The 21,046-nt window shown below is 42.7% G+C and overlaps 1 protein-coding gene across 1 annotated transcript in view; it reads right to left on the reverse strand.

The window, feature by feature from the left end:
* Window positions 1-223: 223 nt before the first annotated feature.
* Window positions 224-21,046, reverse strand: part of CABCOCO1 (ciliary associated calcium binding coiled-coil 1) — a 67,654-nt gene continuing 46,831 nt past the window's right edge. Inside the window, exons 6-8 of the mRNA XM_065408199.1 lie at window positions 3,632-3,757; window positions 3,058-3,198; window positions 224-298 (exon numbers count right to left, since the gene is read on the reverse strand). Of these exons, the coding sequence (XP_065264271.1) occupies window positions 224-298; window positions 3,058-3,198; window positions 3,632-3,757 (342 nt within the window). The remainder of the gene's footprint in view (window positions 299-3,057; window positions 3,199-3,631; window positions 3,758-21,046) is intronic.

Below are 21,046 nucleotides of genomic sequence, written 5' to 3' on the forward strand. Positions count from 1 at the left end.
ATATTTTCGAACTACATATCCTTCTCATCCTTTTATCTTACTAAGTATAGAGTAAATATAAATGCTATTAGGGGACAGTAAAGTTGTTAAATTTGGATGAATATTTTCCTCAAACATTAGCTCAATAGTTTCCTTTGTAAAAAAATAATTAAATTAATGCCAACTGTCTTCTTCTGTTTTCGTAGATTTCTCTAAAGCTCGGCACCACTTCTTGTCTAGCTACTCAGGTATTTTTTAATTTGTCTATTCTCACAGTATAAGCCTCCTCCTCCATTTGCAGTTTTTCGTTTATCTCAGTCTGTGAAGACAATCAGAAAAAAAAAGTGGTTACGATGGAGCTATTTTGTGCTGCACATTGTCTTTGTGGTTTTGACATATTATAGTGCCTTAAGACAGACATTATCCTGCACACACCTTCCTGTTTTGCAGACATTATGGTGTTCCAGCCTGTACTTATGTGATAACACTTTATCATATTACTGTGTACAATCCCAGTGTAGTATGTCTGCCATGAACAGGAAGTGATATTGGGACAGCCATTTTTCATATAACCTTAAATTAGGAGATAGGCTAATTTGTCTGCATTCTCAGACAGATTTCACCACTAAACACCAAATCAGAAAAATTGCTCTGGGGTTTGGTTATTGCAGTGTTTTCTTTTGCTGCAGATATTAGGTCTCCAGTGTAATACATTTTACTGACCCACTACTGGAACTTAGAAAGCATATTGGAAATGAACAATAAAAAACAAGGTGTTGCTTGTCTGTCTTGATTATATACATAATAATGAATATATATTATACATAGGAACTCCAGAATTCTGAAGCATTTCAGTGCTTAAATTTCAATGTAATATTTGCAATGAAGGTACATGGAATGTGACACATTTTAGCAAATTTGTTGGCAGTGATAATATGTAGCTGTCTGCAATTCTGTTGCCTGTAGAAATCTGGGCACACTGGATCTAATTCCATGAATATCAGAGGCCTTGGAATTTATGTAACCTTTTCAGTATGCATAGATGTATATGTCCATGGAAACAGATGGTGTTTCCTAACAAAAATAGATCAGAAATGGAAAGAACACAAGATAAGGTCCTTCCAAGTGTTTTAAGTTTTCTATGAAAGTTTGGAGAGGGTAAAAAAATATATATATACACTTTACTGACTCCATACAAAATCATCACAGATTTAGGGCCAAATTCTCTGTTAACTTCATATTAATTTCAATAGAACTATGCAATTTATACTAGTAGAAAAATTGGTCCTTAAAATCAAGTGCTGAATTCCATCCAAGAAAGTTTGTAGTAGGTTACCTTTTCAGTTAAACTTCAGGCCTTGAGCCTTAAAATCCCTATATTGCCATACTCCAACATACCAAGCAGTGATGGGCAAATCTCAAAATATTCTGAAATTCTGAAAAGCTTGGATAAAGCACCAAAATAATCTGAATTCTTATCTGAACTTTACACAGATCTTATCTTATCTACCTTGTTCACTGTGTTTGGACCACTGTCAGGTATAAACAAACAAGTCCATATCCCATTGACCCGTGTCTTCTAGGTACATACTTAATCACTTTCCTGAGGAGAACTGAATCTCCAAGTTAATTCTCTCACTTACAACCTAGCTGCCCTTCTGTTCCCATTCTTATATCCTTCTCTGATAAATGTCTTTAATGAAAATCAGCTGTCCCTGTGGCAGCTCCTGCTTCAGTCCACTACCGTTACAGTCACACCTACTTTGAGCCAGCACTGTGATCCAACACTTAATGGTATTTCCTTGATTCAACAGCACCAGAGGATGTATTACATCCATTGGCAAAACAATGCTGAGTATAAGATCGCAGTTCAATGTCTAAGAATGTAGTGGAAGGATTTTGATCATGGATCAGACAGAATCTAATGATAAGAGCAACTGGGGGAGGGGTGGGGTGTCAAAGAGCAGAGGAATCAGTTGTAGGAGAAGAGTCTGTGGAGGGGAGGACAGTTACTACAATAAAGAGGATATTATTCTCTGGGTAGGTAACCAGAGCTTGATAGATGGGAAAAATGCATCTCTCACTTGATCCTACAGTTCTTTTTCATGCAAAACTCTCAATGACTTCACTGGGAGTTTTGCCAAGGTAAGGTCTGCATGGTCAAGAGAAAAATGTGTATTTAATTTCTTAGAAAAGATGCAGGTTCTATTTGCATGTATAGGCCCAGACTTTCATCTATTTCTAATGACAAATTGAATGGGAATACGGAGTCAAACCTGGAAGGCATTGCGCTGGTGTCAATTTTCCAGCTGATGTTTCCCATTCATGCATAATCCATACAACTACAGTTTCTCAATATCAAACTATTTTCAGATAATGTGATATTGTTAATAATAAAGTGTTTCTCATTCAAATATGTATATCACTGTGAGCGAATGTGCACCATATAAGATTATAATGGTATGTTCTGATTACAACAGCTAATACAGAGTGATAAGTGCAATGAAGTCAATAATAATGGATACTGAACAAGGTTTTGGCTGTTTCTCTTCAGTATGTTCAGATGTTTGATGGAGCAGGATGCAATATGAGATGGTCAAATAGTCTATTCCATTGGGGCAACTCTTATGTAACTACATACAAATAAACTATAGACTAGGCTTACATATGTTTGTAATACAGAACCTACATAATAATTGAGTGTGTGTATAAGTTTCAAAGGCTGCATGTTTCTATAAATTCATATTAAGCATATTCAATATGGCATGTGTTCTCTCACTGCATCAGATCCTACACTACTGAAAAGGAATTTTTCCATTGATATGAAAGAGAGTAGGATTTAGCCCATACTTTCTAAATAACACAGCAATTGTGAAGACGTGTTGTTATGTTACTGAATCTATTTTTGGCTCTTATTACATGTGAGATGACTAATTTGCAAGTTATGTATATCTGTTAAACCACATTCCTACAGCAGATGAATGTGTTGTTTGTCAGCATAGTGTGGGTACAGTTTACAGTCATTAATTAGCTAATTAACTACAGTTAGAATTAGTGAACATATTTCTAAAATAGTACCTGAAGGCTGCCAATAATTTCATTTGTGATCTGACCCAATACTGACTTAACATCTTCAATGGTGAACCCAGCCATAGGATCTATGTCCAAGGATTCGGTTTCTGGTTGGAGCCCTTCTGGATGACATTCTTGATTGATTTCCTAATAAATTAAAAGTAAATGCCACAATAAATGTTTCAGTTTGAACATTCCACTATTATATACAATATCAAAGTGTTGCCAGCCCAAAGGCACAACAGCAATGTGCTGTGCTGGCATGTGAAAGATTCTAATTTGGGAAGAGATCTTCAGAATGATTTTTACTGTCCAATACAGAGAAGGCACACTGCTGAGGTATTGTGATTGTTTCCTAAGGAATGGTGGGAGAGGCTGACTGAATACATGACATACATGCTCCCTTGCTGACCAATTAATGCATCAACAGCAACTTTATTCAGTCTTAAAACTGAGTGCACCTTATACCCTAGTAGCATAAGATGGACAGAGGAATCAAACTGGTGACTTTCACTGTGCTCCTATGGGAAAAAGTGGGGAGGTGTCTCATAGTAGAACAGATGAAAAAAGAAACCCTTACCTCAGTTTCCACCTCTGATTCTGGGGGTAATGCAATAAACGATGAATACATATCGTAAGATATACCTTCTTCTAGCGGAGCAGGGAAAAGTGTATCCATTGGTTTGACAAGTTCAACCACATTCTGCTTGGATTAAAAAAAACCCACATTGTAATATTGGATTTAATTCTTGCTCACAGCTTTGTGAAGACTTTTTGAAAGGAAATAAAATGCTTGGCTCACAACAAACATAGTACCTTTTTGTTACCATCCAAGTGCTTGAAATTGGAAAGCCTACTGACAACTATTACAGACCACTGTTTGCTTTCTGAATGTTCTTCCAGGGGCTCTCATTAAAACTGAACAATTTATCTGAAAAGAGCTCTTGATTTCCATAGGTTCCATAGCAATGCAGTTCCATACCCACCTGGATAATGAAGTTTGGAAACTAGAGTGTTGGGCGTACCTTAAAGGTTATTATAAAATATAAAATTGTCACTCCTGAATAAGAATGTTTGTTGTATCTTAGAGTCAAAGGTCTCAGTTCATCACTGCATTATTTTATTAATTCCAAACCCCTTATACTGGGGTTCCACAGTGCCAAGTCAGGCCCCAAGATTATATGATGTAATAATCTTCAAGTTTATTACTATAATTTAATACTGTTCATAAGTGATCATCTAACTATTGCTTCTAAATCAAAGAGTAAAAGAAACCAGTATAAACAATAAAAACTAAATTAGCTTTTTAAAATCAATTCAGATTTAATCACTGAATGTGTTTTTTGTTCATTTGTTTGTTTGGGGGACTCACCACTGTGGCGCCTCCTGCTGGTCTCTCTGGGAATTAGCTCATCCAGTCTCTGGAGCGCCCTCTGCAGGCCAGTGTCCTGCTGCCGCTGGCCCCCGTGTCCCTCCCAGGACCCGGTGCCCCTTGTCTTTGGGGTGCTGCTCCTGGCAATACCCCTGCAGTCTCAGAGTCTCCCCACCCAGGGGAACCCCCAACCCTCTATCCCCACCTTGCCTCAGTCATGGGCTACTGTCAGTCACCATCTAGCCCCCGCTAGCTGGGGCAGACTGCAGTATAAAAGCCACTCATCATAGGCAAGGGGGGTTTGGACCTGCTGCCTCTGCCTACCCATGGGCTGCCCCCTGTAACCCCAGTACCTAATTGGCCTTCCACTAGGCCGCAGCCTGGGCGGTTTCCAGGCCAGAGCTCCTCAGCTCCCTTGGCCTTCCCCCAGCCCTGCTCCACTCCAGGTACTTTCTCTCAGCTCCCTGCAGCCAGGTCCCTCCCTGGGCACTCATTAAGCCAGCCACAGCTATGGCTGCTTTCCAATCAGCCTAGCCTTTCCCCTGCCACGGCCCGCTCCCAGGGTTGTTTTAAGCCCTTCAGGGCAAGAGCGGGGTAACCACCCCACTATAGGGGGTTTTTACCTTACAGTTTCCCTTTAAATAGAGTCATGTAGTTAAAGACCAGGAGGGACCACAAGTTCATGACCTCCTATATATCACAGGCCACCAACACCAACCAGCACCTGCCCATTTAAACCCAACAACCAAAATGAGACCAAAGTAAATGAGAGTCACAGGAGACTAAATTATTATGTGGTATAGACAAAGAATAGGAGGGACCGAATTGCACCAGTGCTTGAGGCCCCTGCAGTGGCAGAGAAATGATTAAGAGAGATATACCCAGATAATCCTGGCAAATGACCTGCAACCACATACTGCAGATAAAGGCGAAAACCCCCAAAGGTCACTGCCAGTCTGATCTGGGGGGAAATTCCTTCCTGACTCCAGGGACTCTTCCTTCCTTTTCTGCTCTGAGTCTTATAACCACCCTTGAATTGTCAGATTATAACTAAATTACAACACAACTAGTTTCTTTTATAAGTCATAACAGTCACAAAATTCAAACAAAAGATATTAAAAAGTGCCTGACATGGCAAGGTAGACTATGAAATATCTTGTTTAGTAATAACAGGTTTATGAGCAGTACTATACTTCGAAGCAAAAATGCAGTGAAAGGGCCATTATGAATTGTCCCTTCCTATATGTTGCAGTCTTAAGTCCAGGGGAAAATTAGAATGAATGAATTGTGGTGAAAGCCCAGAGCCAACAACTGTATTTAAATGAATCCTTCTAATGAAATACTTTCCTTTAAAAACTACAATTAAGTCTTTGTATTTCCTTAGAACAAAACCTTATGTTTAACACCAGAAATGGTTCTATAGCAAAATCTATTTAAAAACACAGAAGGAGACAGGGTCAGTATTATACTCCTGCTTATAAACAGTTACAATTTCCCTAAAATAAACTTATAACTTTCTGAAGTATGTGAATAGATTTAAGACAAATTACACTGATCTATATTAAAATATTAGTGCTGCTTATTGAAAAATTTTGAAGATTTTTAATTTTCAGAGTTATTTACTCATGACAAAGTTGTGTTGTTCAAAATAGCCTCTTAAATCACTATAATTCTTGAGCTGTGAGAAACAGTTTGATGGGGGGAAAAGCAGACAAAAATGTTATGTTAATGGATTATGCAATCTATTTGTGCTAATATGGTGTTGCACTTGCCACAGAAATGAGTCAGATCCTCACTGACTGCTATAGGCCCATGGTGCAAAGGACTCTTAAACCACCCTTAAAGTGGCTGATGAGGATTCCCCCATATTGGAGGAATCCTGGGCTGGCCCCACCAGTGCAGAGGGTGTCATGATCAGCTGGGGACAAGGAGAAATGTGATAGAGACAGAGGAAGTGGAACTAAATCACAATATGCTTTGCCAGTCTCCAGGTGGTGCAATGCTCCCTGGGGAACCATGCTAACTGTAACAAGTTTCTAGGGTGGGAGGGATAGCTCAGTGGTTTGAGCATTAGCCTGCTAAATCCAGGGTTGTGAGTTCAATCCTTGAGGGGGCCACTTAGGGATCTAGGGCAAAATCAGTACTTGGTCCTGCTAGTGAAGGCAGGGGGGCTGGACTCAATGACCTTTCAAGGTCCCTTCCAGTTCTAGGAGATAGGATATCTCCAAAAAAAAAAAAAGTTGCGCTGCTCTAACTTGGTGAAGGTGGTTTAGAGCCGGCTTTATGAGCTTGGTACAGCTGAGGATTGCACTTACTGTTTCAATGTTACTCTAAACCTATAACCGTATACAATTACTTTTCATTTAATTATTTTCTAGTGGAGGTTTGCATAAAAATGGACAAGTCTTAAAAAGTAGTCATATTGTTCCCTGTGTATGTCATTTGTATTTTTTGTTGAGAACTAGCAGACTGCCTTTTTAGAAATGTGGGCATAGCACAGATAATAAAATAGTATAAAGGAATATTTCTAAACAGAACAACAACAGGATTAGTAAGAAATTCTAATAAATGAGTTCTACAGATGTGGTGGTGGTGGTTGTAAAATTAACTTTGCATAAGTTATGAATATAGAATTACATTTCCCCCAGATGTTATCTGTTACTTAAATTAATGTTGCTTAAGTTACCATTATAATACATTTTATCCAACACTGTATTATATTATTTAAGTTTCTATTGCATAAAAACAAGCAATGGCTGATGACATAACTTTTAATAGTGTATGTAAAGAGTTTTTAATATTCTGTAAATGACTGTTTGGTATATCTTAATAGCAATAGCACAAATGTCCACTCTCAAAATATTATGGAGATTAAAACCAGCTATTGACTTATGCAGAAATTCAAGTAACTGGAAAACTCTCCAGTATTTACATATGCAGTATGAAGTGAACCACTCTATTCACGGAATAAATGTCAGAAGTTTGAAAATCAGCAAAAGCTAATATTAAGGTCAGTTTGGATTTACTAATATGTTTGCAGAAAATCAGAATCTACATTTGATGCTTGTTTGTTTCTTCTTGAATGAGAAAATGTAATATTTGGCCCAAAGCTCTATTTGCTTCAAGCTTTTCGTATCCTAAAGAAACTTTAAACTCTTTTTCCCATCTTACAAACCATCTACAGTACTGTACTCTCCTCCACATGGTTAAAACTTTATTTCTGTGTAGTAAATCTTACCAAAAAGGCAAAAGTGCATGTTATATAAAGGATGAAAAGTATTCCCAAATTTCCGCCTTATGGATCTGATCTAAAACCCAGTGATGTACCAGTGAATCTTTCCACTGACTTCAATATGCCTTGGATCAGGCCATATATGAATGATAGCCAAATTAGAAACTATTCCTTGTTGTTTCTTCTGTATAAATACACACGCCATACCTGTGGATTTTTAAATGGTATGCCTTAGGGTCATATGATACCTGCAGAGCCACACAAGCTTATATCTAAAAAGTTACTTAAGTGAGATTTCTTGTGAGCCAAAACACTTAATGCAGGATTTGCAGGATTTTACCAGCTAGTCTAAATGTACTTAACTCTAGATCTGCAAATCTTCTGAGTTTCAGACATTAGGATGAAAGCCTGTGGTTTATATGGTAGAATACTTGGAATGAATAAACTGATGACTAGAGCTCTAAACTCACACTTTTGGCCAAACCACCAGTTTAACCCTATCTTCAAGCACATATGCATACAATTTGCCTACTGTAGCTGGCTTAATAGGCATTAAGCGGAACACCAAAATTCTAAAAGATCACCAATTTTATGGGGAGGCTGCTGCTGCTCGCTCCTCAAATACATTGCTTATATTACTTTGCTACAATGTGGTGTCCACATTTGAGGACATAAGCAAGCCCAAAGAGTGAAGGCTGTTATCGGCCAAACAATCATTCCAAATATAGGATCTATGCAGTCTGAATAGGATGGCAGAACTGAGTTCTACACTAATCAGGGGCTAAATTTTTCCTCAACTTCCTTTACTTACATGGGAGTTGTGTATGCATATTCAAGGGCAGAATTTGGACCACATGAAGACAATTACAATTACATAAAAGAAACAGAACAATAAATCACATTTCTCCATTATGTTCCTTTTCTTTATCTTAGAATTTATGTTAATCCATTTTAGAAATGGGTTTCTCAGCTATAGGAACTGAGCAATAAGCAAATACTTGAACTGTGAAACTCAACTTCACCAGGAATGAATCTGGCCCAAAATTGCTATTTTAAATACCTTGGTGCTATAACTAAATTCACAAAACAGGATATCCCCCCCCCCAAGCCATAAATCAGTCAGTGACATCTGGCCTCAAGGACATCGGTGTCATCTGAAATGTGGTAATTTATATTAATGAACATCAATATTAATTTTTAAATAAAAAGAATTTGCTGTAGCCATTATGTTTACATATGGGATATTATTTATCAGTTGTGTTCCTCCTTTCCTATATTTTTGCCCATAAATTATTGTAAGGAGAAACAGAGTCATGGTTATAAATATTTTCCCTCTGAGTTTAATCTTCTAAATATTGTCTTACTGTTTCAGTAGCTATACAAGGCACTCCCCTGTTAGCCAACAGGCAGGATTTTCTTGCTACTAAAGCAACTGCTGCCAATTTAAATGCTTGGACAACTAGAAAAGGGTGCTCCTACAGGAAGCAACCAAACCCTTCCTTTCTAGAGGCCCCTCTGTTGAAAACACCTCTTAATGTCACATTCAGGGGCTGCCACAGTTTCAGGGATCAAAGAAAAGGAATAATGCCTCCACTTTACTGAATTGCAACATGCTTTCTTTGTATTTAACCAGGCTTTCAATTAATATTGTACAATTCTGAGATGTTAATACATTACAGACATCAAGGAGGGGACAATGAAAATATGACCAGTGTGCTTCTACACGGAGGGCATCAATGCAGTACTGATTCACCTTGGAATAGTAGCTGTAAATTCATATTGTGTTCACAGTAATGCTAACCTTCATGGAGTCATGGGATTACATGAGAATCTCAGCTTTCATTTAAAAAAATAAAGTTAGTGTCTAGCCCTTGTGGTTGCTAAGAAAAGATTGCAAATATAAATCCTTGAGGCTCAAAAACCAGAAGGCAAATAAAAGAAACCCAGAATTTATTATTTTTAAGTCAATACCATGATTTCTTGGGGCTTGACTCATGATTTTCAAATGCTTGGAATTAGCAACACTGAGGTACAGTATTATCTCTTTAAGTCATGTACAGTGTTGTAGTAGTTTGGGTTTTTTTAAAAAACACCAGAAAGCATGGCTCCTGTGTGTTTGAACCCTGCAAACTACTTACTGTCATCCTCCCCTTCTCTCTCGTGGAAGTTCTGCCAGCAAACAAAGCACAGAAGCTGGCTCCAATTTAGATTGCAGGATTTTGTTAATACAGAGACACGTGCTCCCTAAAGATGAAGGCTCATAGAGCATGTGTGGTTGGCATAACTTTTACAAACTTGCAGGCCAGCCCTGACATTCTTGGTTTGAAATCAGAGTTTTTCATTATATATAGAGATAGAGAGATCTGAAATAAAAATCCAGGGACATTTCGACACCAAGTGTCCATCTTAGTCGTCCAAACATTGTAGAACTTAGACATTTTACCAGTCATATGAAACAATTTTGAAGATATTAAATTTGTACTTGGCATGTATAGCTACATCTAGGTGATGGAAAATAACCTTTCAGAAGAAGTGTTTAAAAAAAAAAAAAAAGCCTCCAGGTAAGCCGCAAAGCAAGCAGTCGGAAAGGTGAAAAAAAACAGCCTTAGATGAGCTGTATGAATTGAACAACTGCCTTCAGCTTGCCCAAAAGAAAATTTAGGCAATCGCATGGACAAGAAACAAAAGCAAGGAATATGGAAGGAACACACCATTTGTAAAGATGTAGAGGGCAGACTGCTTGTGATGAGAGACACAATATGTAACTATAAGAATACTATGAGAATCTAATTAATGCAAACCCTTTATACGTTACACTAAACCGGTGTGAATTGATAATTATGGATATTGATGATCTGTCAGAGGCAGTGGTCAAAGATGCACTGCTGAAGATGGCACCTGGAAAAGCAGCAGGTCCAGACAAAATCATGGTGGAAATTATCAAAGCCTTGAGAGAGGTTGGTCACACTGCATGTAACTCTTAGAGCAGTAGTTCTCAATCTTTTTTTTTCACGGACCACTTGAAAATTGCTGAGGATCTCGGCAGACCGCTTAATGATCTTTCCAAATGTTGTTTGTACCGTTAGCTAACTATCGTAAAGTGCTTTGGATAGAAGCGCTATACAAAAAAACCCTTAATAATAATAATTTTTTTTGTTCTACAAATAATAGCACACAACTCATATTTTAATATCAGTAGTCCTACCTTTCTAGTGTGATGGATGTGCTCTCTCCCCCCGCCACGGCAGCCCCCAAGCTGGGGCTGGGAAGGAGGGGGGTCTCTCCCTCCTTCCCCATCACGGCAGCCCCTGAGCTGGGGCTGGGAAGGAGGGTGGTCTCTCCCTCTCTCCCGTCACGGCAGTCCCCGAGCTGGGGCTGGGAAGGAGGGTGGTCTCTTACCGGCAGCCGCAGCCCTGCTGCTGAGGAAAGTCACCTCTTTCTCTGGCTGCCGCAGCCCTGCATGTCCCAAATTCCCCCCGCCCCCCCTTCTCACCCCACTGCCCCCCTCCCACCTACCTCCTATTCCCCCCAAGGCCACCACCTCACCTTACCTGCGCAGCTCCACTAATTAGGTGGGTGACCATTCATTCTTTTGTGTGCGGCCGCCCAGGCCCGCACCTTAGTGGGAACTATCCTGAGACCACCTGAATGGAACTCGTGGATCACTGGTTGTCCATGGACCACAGTTTGACAACCTCTGTCTGAGAGGGAATCTCTCAGATGTGATTGTCACATCTGCAGAATAGTGGAGCCCATTTGAAGATAGGAGCAGTTTGGTTGTAGAAAAGGAAAAAAGAAGACAAATGTTATGTTAATTGTTAGACAGTTGGTAGAAAAGAAGCTGGAAAGGAAAAGAGCATGGTTGGGCTTTCCTTGAATTCAGGGCTGGCTCTAGGCACCAGCAAAGCAAGCAGGTGCTTTGGGAGGCAAATTTGCAGGGGCGCAAGAATCCAGCATGAGAGCTGAGAACCAACAGGGAGCCCTGGGAGCTGTAGTTCCTTGGTTAGCTCCCTGCCTATAGAGCCAGCCCTGGAGCAGGGAAAGAACTACATTTCCCAGCATTCCCTCGACCGCAATTAACAGGAAAGGGAGGGGGAAGGAGTGTAGAACTGAAACTTCATGCTGCAGCTTGCTGTAAATGGTAGGGACAGAGCCAGTTCTAGGTTTTTTGCCGCCCCCCACCTCAGCCCTGGGCTCCCCCAGCACCCCTGTGTTGCCCCAGCCCTGGACTCTCCCGCGCCCACTCCCCCTGCTGCCCCAGCTCTGGCCCCCACCCGCACCCCCTGCCGCCCCAGCCCTGGGCTCTTCCACACACACCCCCCTGCACCTCCTGCCACCCCAGCCCTGGGCTCTTCCCCCCCACCCCCCACCCGCATCTCCTGCCACTCCAGCCCTGGGCTCTTCTCTCCCCCCTGCACCCGCACCCCCTGCCGCCCCAGCTCTGGCCCCCACCCGCACCTCCTACCGCCCCAGCCCTGGGTTCTCCCCCCACCCGCAACTCCTGCCACCCCAGCCCTGGGCTCTTCCCCTCCCCCCCACCCGCACCTCCTGCCACCCCAGCCCTGGGCTCTTCTCCCCACCCGCATCTCCTGCCACCCCAGCCCTGGGCTCTTCTCCCCCCCTGCACCCGCACCTCCTGCCACCCCAGCCCTGGGCTCTTCCCCTCCCCCCCACCCGCACCTCCTGCCACCCCAGCCCTGGGCTCTTCCCCTCCCCCCCACCCGCACCTCCTGCCACCCCAGCCCTGGGCTCTTCTCCCCCCCTGCACCCGCACCTCCTGCCACCCCAGCCCTGGGCTCTTCTCCCCCCCTGCACCCGCACCTCCTGCCACCCCAGCCCTGGGCTCTTCCCCTCCCCCCCACCCGCACCTCCTGCCACCCCAGCCCTGGGCTCTTCTCCCCACCCGCACCTCCTGCCACCCCAGCCCTGGGCTCTTCTCCCCCCCTGCACCCGCACCCCCTGCCGCCCCAGCTCTGGCCCCCACCTGCACCTCCTGCCGCCCCAGCCCTGGGCTCTCCCCCCACCCGCATCTCCTGCCACCCCAGCCCTGGGCTCTTCGCCCCCCCCCCAGCCCTGGGCTCTTCTCCCCCCACCCCTGCACCCGCACTCCCTGCCGCCCCAGCTCTGGCCCCCACCCGCACCTCCTACCGCCCCAGCCCTGGGTTCTCCCCCCACCCGCAACTCCTGCCACCCCAGCCCTGGGCTCTTCCCCTCCCCCCCACCCGCACCTCCTGCCACCCCAGCCCTGGGCTCTTCTCCCCACCCGCATCTCCTGCCGCCCCAGCCTGGGCTCTTCCCCCCCCGCACCCGCACCTCCTGCCGCCCCAGCCCTGGGCTCTCCCCCAAAGAAAGAATTGGGTGGACTAAATGGACATTGCACCTCTCTATCTGAAGCCTAGCAAGGCAGGTACGTGGATCCCACTAGAATTTAAAATGAAAAGTAAGGGAGGGGAGGCTCTACTAGACTGGGCAGTTTTAGATACAGTACCAGGCACATAGGAGGATTTACACTTCTGAGCCATGGAAGCAGAAATTGACTTTTCTTTTCCAGATTTGAACACCCTCAAAATTCAGGAGTGCTCAAGCTCATTTGGGCAGCTGTTACTTCATTTCTCCCAAATCAAATATAGGGATCCACTGTAACTTGCTGTAGAAAAAGTAGAATAAATTGAGCAAGAAATGCTTCCCAGTGGTTATTAGGACTGGAATTGCTATTTTCAACAGCCATTGCTTTTTATTATTATTATTATTTATTTGTAAGTTTTAGTTTTATTTGTTTAAAAGGAAGACAGTGATATTGCATTGGCAAATTCCCCATAGAAGAAAGGCACCTCAACTTTCCCTCATTTATGTAGGACAGTCTTATAATATGCATCCAGATAGCCTTCAATCACACAAGCTGAAAATTGTTCCACTTTACTGCAGTTCTGTAACCATTTGGGAACCAATCCTGTTTGTGTTCTGTGCACATCCAAAATTCCTGCTGAATGACCTGCCCTGGGAGCGAGTTACCAGTGACCCAGGGTTGGGGCGGCAGGAGGGTGCAGTGGTGGTGGTGGTGGTGGGGGGGGGGGACACGACAGCCAAAATTTTTTTTGCTTGAGGCAGCAAAAAACCTAGAGCCGGCCCTGCTGGAATTGGAGAAAGCATTCAACAAACTACCAAGTTGACGGCTGGTGCCTCTGCTATGATTCTATGAGGTACTGGAGGATCTTGTCCAGACAACGATGGGTTTGTATGATGGTTCTAAGACAAAAGTGCAGATGCCCTTGGCCTTCGGTATAGTGGAAGATTTCAAGGTGAAGGCTGGATTCCACCAGGGATCAGCATTTAGTTCATTACTATTCATAACTGGTGGATTTCAGAAGTAAGCAAATTCAAACAGAAGGTGGGACAAAGTTGATCCATGCAAACAATATTGCACTTATGGCTAATAGCGAGGAAGATTTCATCCAGGCGATTGATGCCTGGAACATGGAACTAACACATTTTGTCTCAAAATGAGTAAAAAAAAGCCTGAAGTCCTGTGAGTGACTCATATGGAACCAAGACAGATGAATATCATCATTGAGGGCCTGCTCCTACATCAGGTTTCTGAGTTTAAGTACCTTAGGGGATGGGTTAATAGCAAATGGAGAAAATGACAGAGAACTGCAAGCAAGGTGCCTGAGCGCACGGGAAGTCTGGTGCAAGATAAGTGCAGGATTTATGATATATGGATGCTCCGACTACTTAAGGGACAACTATACAAAACCATGGTAAGATCAGACCTTCTATATGGGTCAGAGACACCGGTTTAGTGTAACATATAATGGGTTTGCATTAACTAGATTCTCATAGTATTCTCATAATTACATATTATATGGATCACTGACAGGGTGACCAAAGAGAGGCATTTCAAAAGACTTGAAATGAGATGTTTGAGGGCAGTGAGAGGGGTGACACTACTGGATCCCATGTGGAATGATGCCACCAGGAGTGAGACCAAGGATGGCAGTATTAGAGAGAAGATGCCAGAGAGGAGGCTGATATTGTATGGGTATGTATAAAGGATGGTTGAAGGAAATCCTATTAGGGAGGCATTTGAGACTACAGTTTGCGGATGGAGAACAAGAGGAGAGCCAAGAAAATGGTGGTTAGACTGTGTCTGGTAGGGATGAATGGATATGGAGTGAGCACTGGGCCAGCAAGCCTGGAAAACACTGATCCAGTGAGCTGACCCTAGCTAGTGAGGAAAAAGGGTAATAAGAATAAGAATGTCTAGCTACATCTTAATATCTTGTGGCATATTCTAATTGGACTGTAGCTTTAGATTCCCACCCACGTCTCATTCTCAGCATTGTTAAACCAGTAGGGGATAAAATAAACATAAAGATGTTAAGCTATACCTAGCCAATTACCTTTGATTATATCCTACAAGTTAGTCAGTGAGGTAAGAGGAGGGATTTACACCTTTAGTGAAGATTCCTTTCACGTCTATCTTCTTGCAATGAAAGATGGCAAACAGATTTGCATGAGTACCTGCTGAGTTTAGCTGCACAATGGCCTACAATGTTTTGAATACTTAGATGTAAAAAATGTGGTGGCACAACATTTGTCTCCTGTGGGCCCACGATAGTAGCAGATACTAGAACCCTGCACGGAGCTGCAGGTTAATTACTCTTGGTTCGCCGGGGCAGTTGCGGCTTCTCAGACTTTATCTGAATATAAGGGAGGTGTTAGTGACCCTCAACCAGAGCTAACATGCTGCAAGTGTGAGGGAAGGACCCTGAGAGGCATAGGATGGAGTTCACGTAGAGCTATTTTGGAATTGCCTTTCTGCTAATAAAACCAAACTGTAGAAGGGGGACTTTTTGATTCTGTGATTAGTGGCTAGCTATTGCCTGAAGCTAGATAGAGATTCCACCAGCTCACCTATTCTGTGAAATGTCAAGGCTTTGCCTGTCATACAAATTTATTGTACATCCTTCTCTTCTTATCTTATCCCTCTGATTAGAGCACTCTCTGCATGCAAGAGTGGTCATACACAACTCCCCCCAGCCCCAAAACTAAACTAAACAAAACCACCACCCAAACCAAACAAACTATGCATTGTGTGCAGCCTCCAACTGTCAAATGTCCAGGAAACAAATTGTCTAAATTCCTCTCAGCCCATGGGTGGATCCAGTATCATTAGGCTACCCTGCTCAATTAATTCTCAGCTGATGTAGAAGTAAAATAGTTTAATTTTTAAAAGGTTGGCATTAAAAAAACCCAACCCTAAACATAATATTGATTCTAAGCTAGTAGGATGTACAAATTGCTCATGTGATTTAAAAAGGGAAATATGCTGTTTCTTTTTAATATGTCGCACTATAAAAATGTTCTGATGTAGGGTGATATAAAGACAGTAATGTTGCATCCTGTGCTATTAAACATAAAATACAAAGAGCATTGGCTTAAGTCTTTGCCTCGGAATGTGTACGTTTCTGTTAAAACAACAATTTGTCCTGTGGACTATAAATTCAGTTTCTGTTTTTATTGGAATCACATTTTGCTTTGGACAAGCATGCAGAAAAACAACCAGTAACTTAAATATTTTAAAAACATCTCAAAACAGGCATGGTTGTGAGATCAGTTGCTATTATTCTTTCTCTGTGAACTGTAATGTGTTTTAAATCCATTTCCATATTTTTAATTAACACCTAGTTCAAACAAAATCTTACTGTGGGTCATTTTAATCACAAATGGAAAAACAAGTTTATTTTATCAGAAAATTGACTAGAGACTGTTTTAGTGACTTATTTTCATGTTTGTATCATTAAAATTAAAGTTATTAACATGCATTTCTGGATTCACGGATGTATACCCTGAAACAGTTTCCCTCTAAAATTGCTAAGTTACGGATTTTAAATTGCACCTCTGTATGTGACACTAATTTGAGGTATTACCAGTTTCCATCTTCATACTACAATATTTGATCGGCACTCATTAATTTAACAAAAGAAAAAAGACGGTTACTCACCGTTGTAACTGTTGTTCTTCGAGATGTGTTGCTCATATCCATTCCAATTAGGTGTGCGCGCGCCGCGTGCACGATCGTCGGAGAATTTTTACCCTAGCAACACCCGGTGGGTCGGCTGTGGAGCCCCCTGGAGTGGCGCCTTCATGGCGCTGGATATATACCCCAGCCGACCCAGCGCCCCCTCAGTTCCTTCTTGCCGGCTACTCCGACAGTGGGGAAGGGGGGCGGGTTTGGAATGGATATGAGCAACACATCTCGAAGAACAACAGTTACAACGGTGAGTAACCGTCTTTTCTTCTTCGAGTGCTTGCTCATATCGATTCCAATTAGGTGACTCCCAAGCCTTACCTAGGTGGTGGGGTCGGAGTGAGACATTGCTGTGTGCAAAACCGCTGACCCGAAAGCAGCATCGTCTCTGGATTGCTGCACCAGCGCATAGTGGGCGGCGAATGTGTGGACTGACGACCAAACTGCAGCTCTACAAATGTCCTGGATCGGGACTTGAGCCAGGAAGGCAGTCGAGGAGGCCTGGGCTCTCGTGGAGTGAGCGGTGAGGCGCGGCGTCGGGACACCGGCCAGGTCGTAGCAAGCACGAATACAGGACATGATCCAAGAGGACAGGCACTGTGAGGAGACCGGTGAGCCTTTCATCCGGTCGGCGACTGCAACGAAGAGTTGTGTGGTCTTTCTAAACGGCTTTGTGCGGTCAATATATAAAGCCAGGGCCCTGCGTACATCCAAAGAATGCAAACGCTGGTCTTGGCGAGTAGCGTGCGGCTTAGGATGGAACACCGGGAGAAATATATCCTGGTTCACGTGGAAAGGTGAGACCACCTTGGGAAGAAAGGCAGGGTGGGGGCGAAGCTGCACCTTGTCCTTATGGAACACCGTGTATGGGGGCTCGGACATAAGCGCTCTGAGTTCAGAAACGCGCCGTGCTGAGGTGATGGCTACAAGGAAAGCTGTCTTCCAGGATAGGTATAGGAGTGAGCAGGTAGCCAAAGGTTCAAACGGAGGCCCTGAGAGCTTGGAAAGGACCAGGTTGAGGTCCCACGTCGGAACGGGCTGACGTTGCTGCGGGTACAGCCGGTCCAAACCCTTGAGGAATCTAACGACCATCGGGTTAGAGAAGACCGAGGAAGCGAGCTCTCCTGGGTGGAACGCCGAAATAGCGGCGAGGTGAACCCGGATTGAAGATATTGCCAAGCCCTGCTGTTTTAGGGATAGGAGATATTCCAGTATGAGAGGAATAGGCGCCTGCAAGGGGGACGTAGCTCGTTGCTCACACCAATAGGAGAACCGTTTCCACTTGGCTAAGTAAGTGGTCCGTGTAGAGGGCTTTCTACTTCCCAGCAGAATCTCTGAATAACTATCTACACTATACAACAACTATAATTACAACTATCTACAACGATAACAGGATAAGCTAGGGAGAGTGGAGAACAGCTATGCCGCGCTCCACAGTTCCAACGACCGTCAGGGGCGGTAAGAAGGAACTGAGGGGGCGCTGGGTCGGCTGGGGTATATATCCAGCGCCATGAAGGCGCCACTCCAGGGGGCTCCACAGCCGACCCACCGGGTGTTGCTAGGGTAAAAATTCTCCGACGATCGTGCACGCGGCGCGCGCACACCTAATTGGAATCGATATGAGCAAGCACTCGAAGAAGAATACATAGCTTAAAAATACTAATGTTAAAATGATTGTCAAGGTATCAGTATTGCATGACAGTTGTGCTGCTGTATAAATTCGAACTCAAGAACTCCAGTCATATCTTTTTTTGATCTGAAAGAGACCATTGCTTCAGTATACCATATAAAAAGTTGACCTACTTTACATCCCACTATAAACAAGCCAATACTAACTGGTTCTCTCCTTTTATAGTATATGTTCATTAGTTTATTTATGTTGGGTCAGAAAGTAAGTTGAGTGTTTGGGGGTTGGTTAAGCTGTATTGTATGTTCCTGCAATTTATGTTGAATAGAACTGCAGTTGTGGACCGGGTTATGTTTTTGTAGTATGACCACTGTACCAACATAAAAACTAATTTAAATTTGGCTTAAACCTGCCCTGGTGGATGACTGGAAATAAACTCCCTCTTAGTTAGCTGCCAAAGCCAGCCGCACCTTGGATGCTGTGAGTCTGGCTGGATCGGAAGTTGTTATTGAGAGGGTATGAATCTCCTAAGAGAAGGTTTCTCTTCCCTCCAGCAAGGGTTGGAAAGTTTTGGAGAAGACATTTTCCAGTTCTGTTGGGTTGTAATGGTTTCTGATGGAAGAAACCATTACCAACAGAATAATTTTTCACTGAACTGAGTTTAAACATAACACTCACTTAAGTCTGTATCCCTCACCAACTGTAATTTAATCTCCATTCATAAAAAAAAAAAAAAAAAAACCGCTGAATTTGTTTGCACAAGATCTCCATCATCATGTAGAATTTTACCTCAAGCTGGGATTCATGGCAAAGATTTTGAGCTTTAAAATTATACTAAGTTTAATCTTTTGAAGCTGCAGCGAATATGGCATTTAAAATGTCTGTGTTTGTAGATATTTGCTTTGGTTGGTCTCTTTGGATTTCTAAGTGACTATCAGTGAAAGATTTTGTTATTGACATCCTTGTTTGTAACTGAATGTTCAAATGATTTGATTTATCACTGTAGGCCCGTTACATGTAATCTCAAGCATTAACATTTCAGTTTCAGTTCGATGTCAAAAATTATGAAGATTTAAGGTTCAACCAAGCATCACCATAGCACTGAGGCAGAAGCCTTGACTCTTGAGATTAGTGACTGGATAGAGTAAATGTTGTACTCTAAAGGAAAAAAAGCCCTTGATATATACAAATTGTATCTTGTTCTAGATGCATATTTTACTACTCCATGTTTAACACTTTAAAGGGACTTTGTATTTTTTAGATTTATAAATTAATATACCCAGTAACCATATAAAGGTGAGAAATATTTTCATAAAATCATGTAAGTGGATAAGGTTACAAGATTAAATCTGAATCTTGATGTTCCTCCCCACCCCCCATAATCAAATGCATGTCAGTATCCTTGGGGGTAGATGGACTGGCAGAGAAAATGATCATGAGGGGTGTGAAGACAGTTGTGTCTACAATTAGGGCAATATCTCCATCATGGTCAGTTTTGGAGGAAAAATGTCAAAATAATTTATTATTTACTCATTCTGAGAGCACCTATTACCATGGCAGCTATGCTCTTCAGTTCCAGATAAATGAAACATAAAACAAAAACAGTTAATCAAATGTAAATCGAAAGAAATGCACCGCGTCATTACCTGAATGATACTAGGCTATGGCTATGATGGACAGCCAAGGGGATTGAATGCTAAAACCAGGTCTCTCAACTGAGAATGTCCTGCTACAGGATGTGTTGAAATGTAGGTCTCAGAACCACTCCCTACAGCTGCAAATCCTCCCTGTATCAGAGCTCTGTATCCCTGACAACACCTAGCACCAGAGCTGCTGGGTTTCAACCTGACCATCAAAATGGGAACTACATCAGGAACACCAGTCATGTCAAGACTGCAGGCCAGAGAAGTTGGGGGAGAGAACAGATGTGGAACTAGAGGCAGGCAAAAGTGTGTGTGTGTGTGGGGGGGGCTGACAGCAAAGGAAAGGTGGGAAAAGCACAATAGTAAATCAGCCTTGTGGAGGGAAAAGGGCTTGTGCGGTGGCTCAGTGAGATGAATGAGCGAGAAATGGAAAGCAGCTAAGGAGAAGAGGTGGGATGGCTACTGGAGTGGTCAGGGGGTGAATGAAAGTGAATATATTCCTCTTTACAGCTCCGTCAATATACTTTATTCTTGAGCTGAAGCACCTTGCTATTAGAGTCCTGCATTTGTCTTAAGCATTAACTACCAAGCGTGACAATCTGTGTCAGGTGGATAAGTATCTTGAACGAAACCATCAACATCCATTTCAGTTGTGACCCAAGTCAAAATTTAAACTAAATTCTCCAGAGGCAAAACGACAGACCCTTAACCCAATGTCAATGACTCCATTCAAAAAAGTGTTTTGAGAAGCATCATATTCCTCTTGGTTACCCAGCCACCCTTTTACATAATCCTCTATCAACCTAGACAGGCCAGCATACATTTTATTTACATAAAATTAATAATTTTATGAAGAACTTTGTCAATGCCTTCCCTTATGTGGTTTTCCTGCTCTAGCCCCCTCCCCATCTAACGTTGGCAGAGTATGAAATTATTTATATATTTGTATTATTCTACAGTATATGTCCGCCACAGGATATGTCCGCACTGCAATTAGACACCCACAGCTGGCCCGGGCCTGCTAACTCAGGCTCATGGGGCTTGGCCTAAGGCTTGGCCTACACTACAAATATATGTCAGTATAACTATA

This window comes from Emys orbicularis, chromosome 7, assembly GCF_028017835.1.
Source record: "Emys orbicularis isolate rEmyOrb1 chromosome 7, rEmyOrb1.hap1, whole genome shotgun sequence".
Lineage (NCBI taxonomy): Eukaryota > Metazoa > Chordata > Testudines > Emydidae > Emys > Emys orbicularis.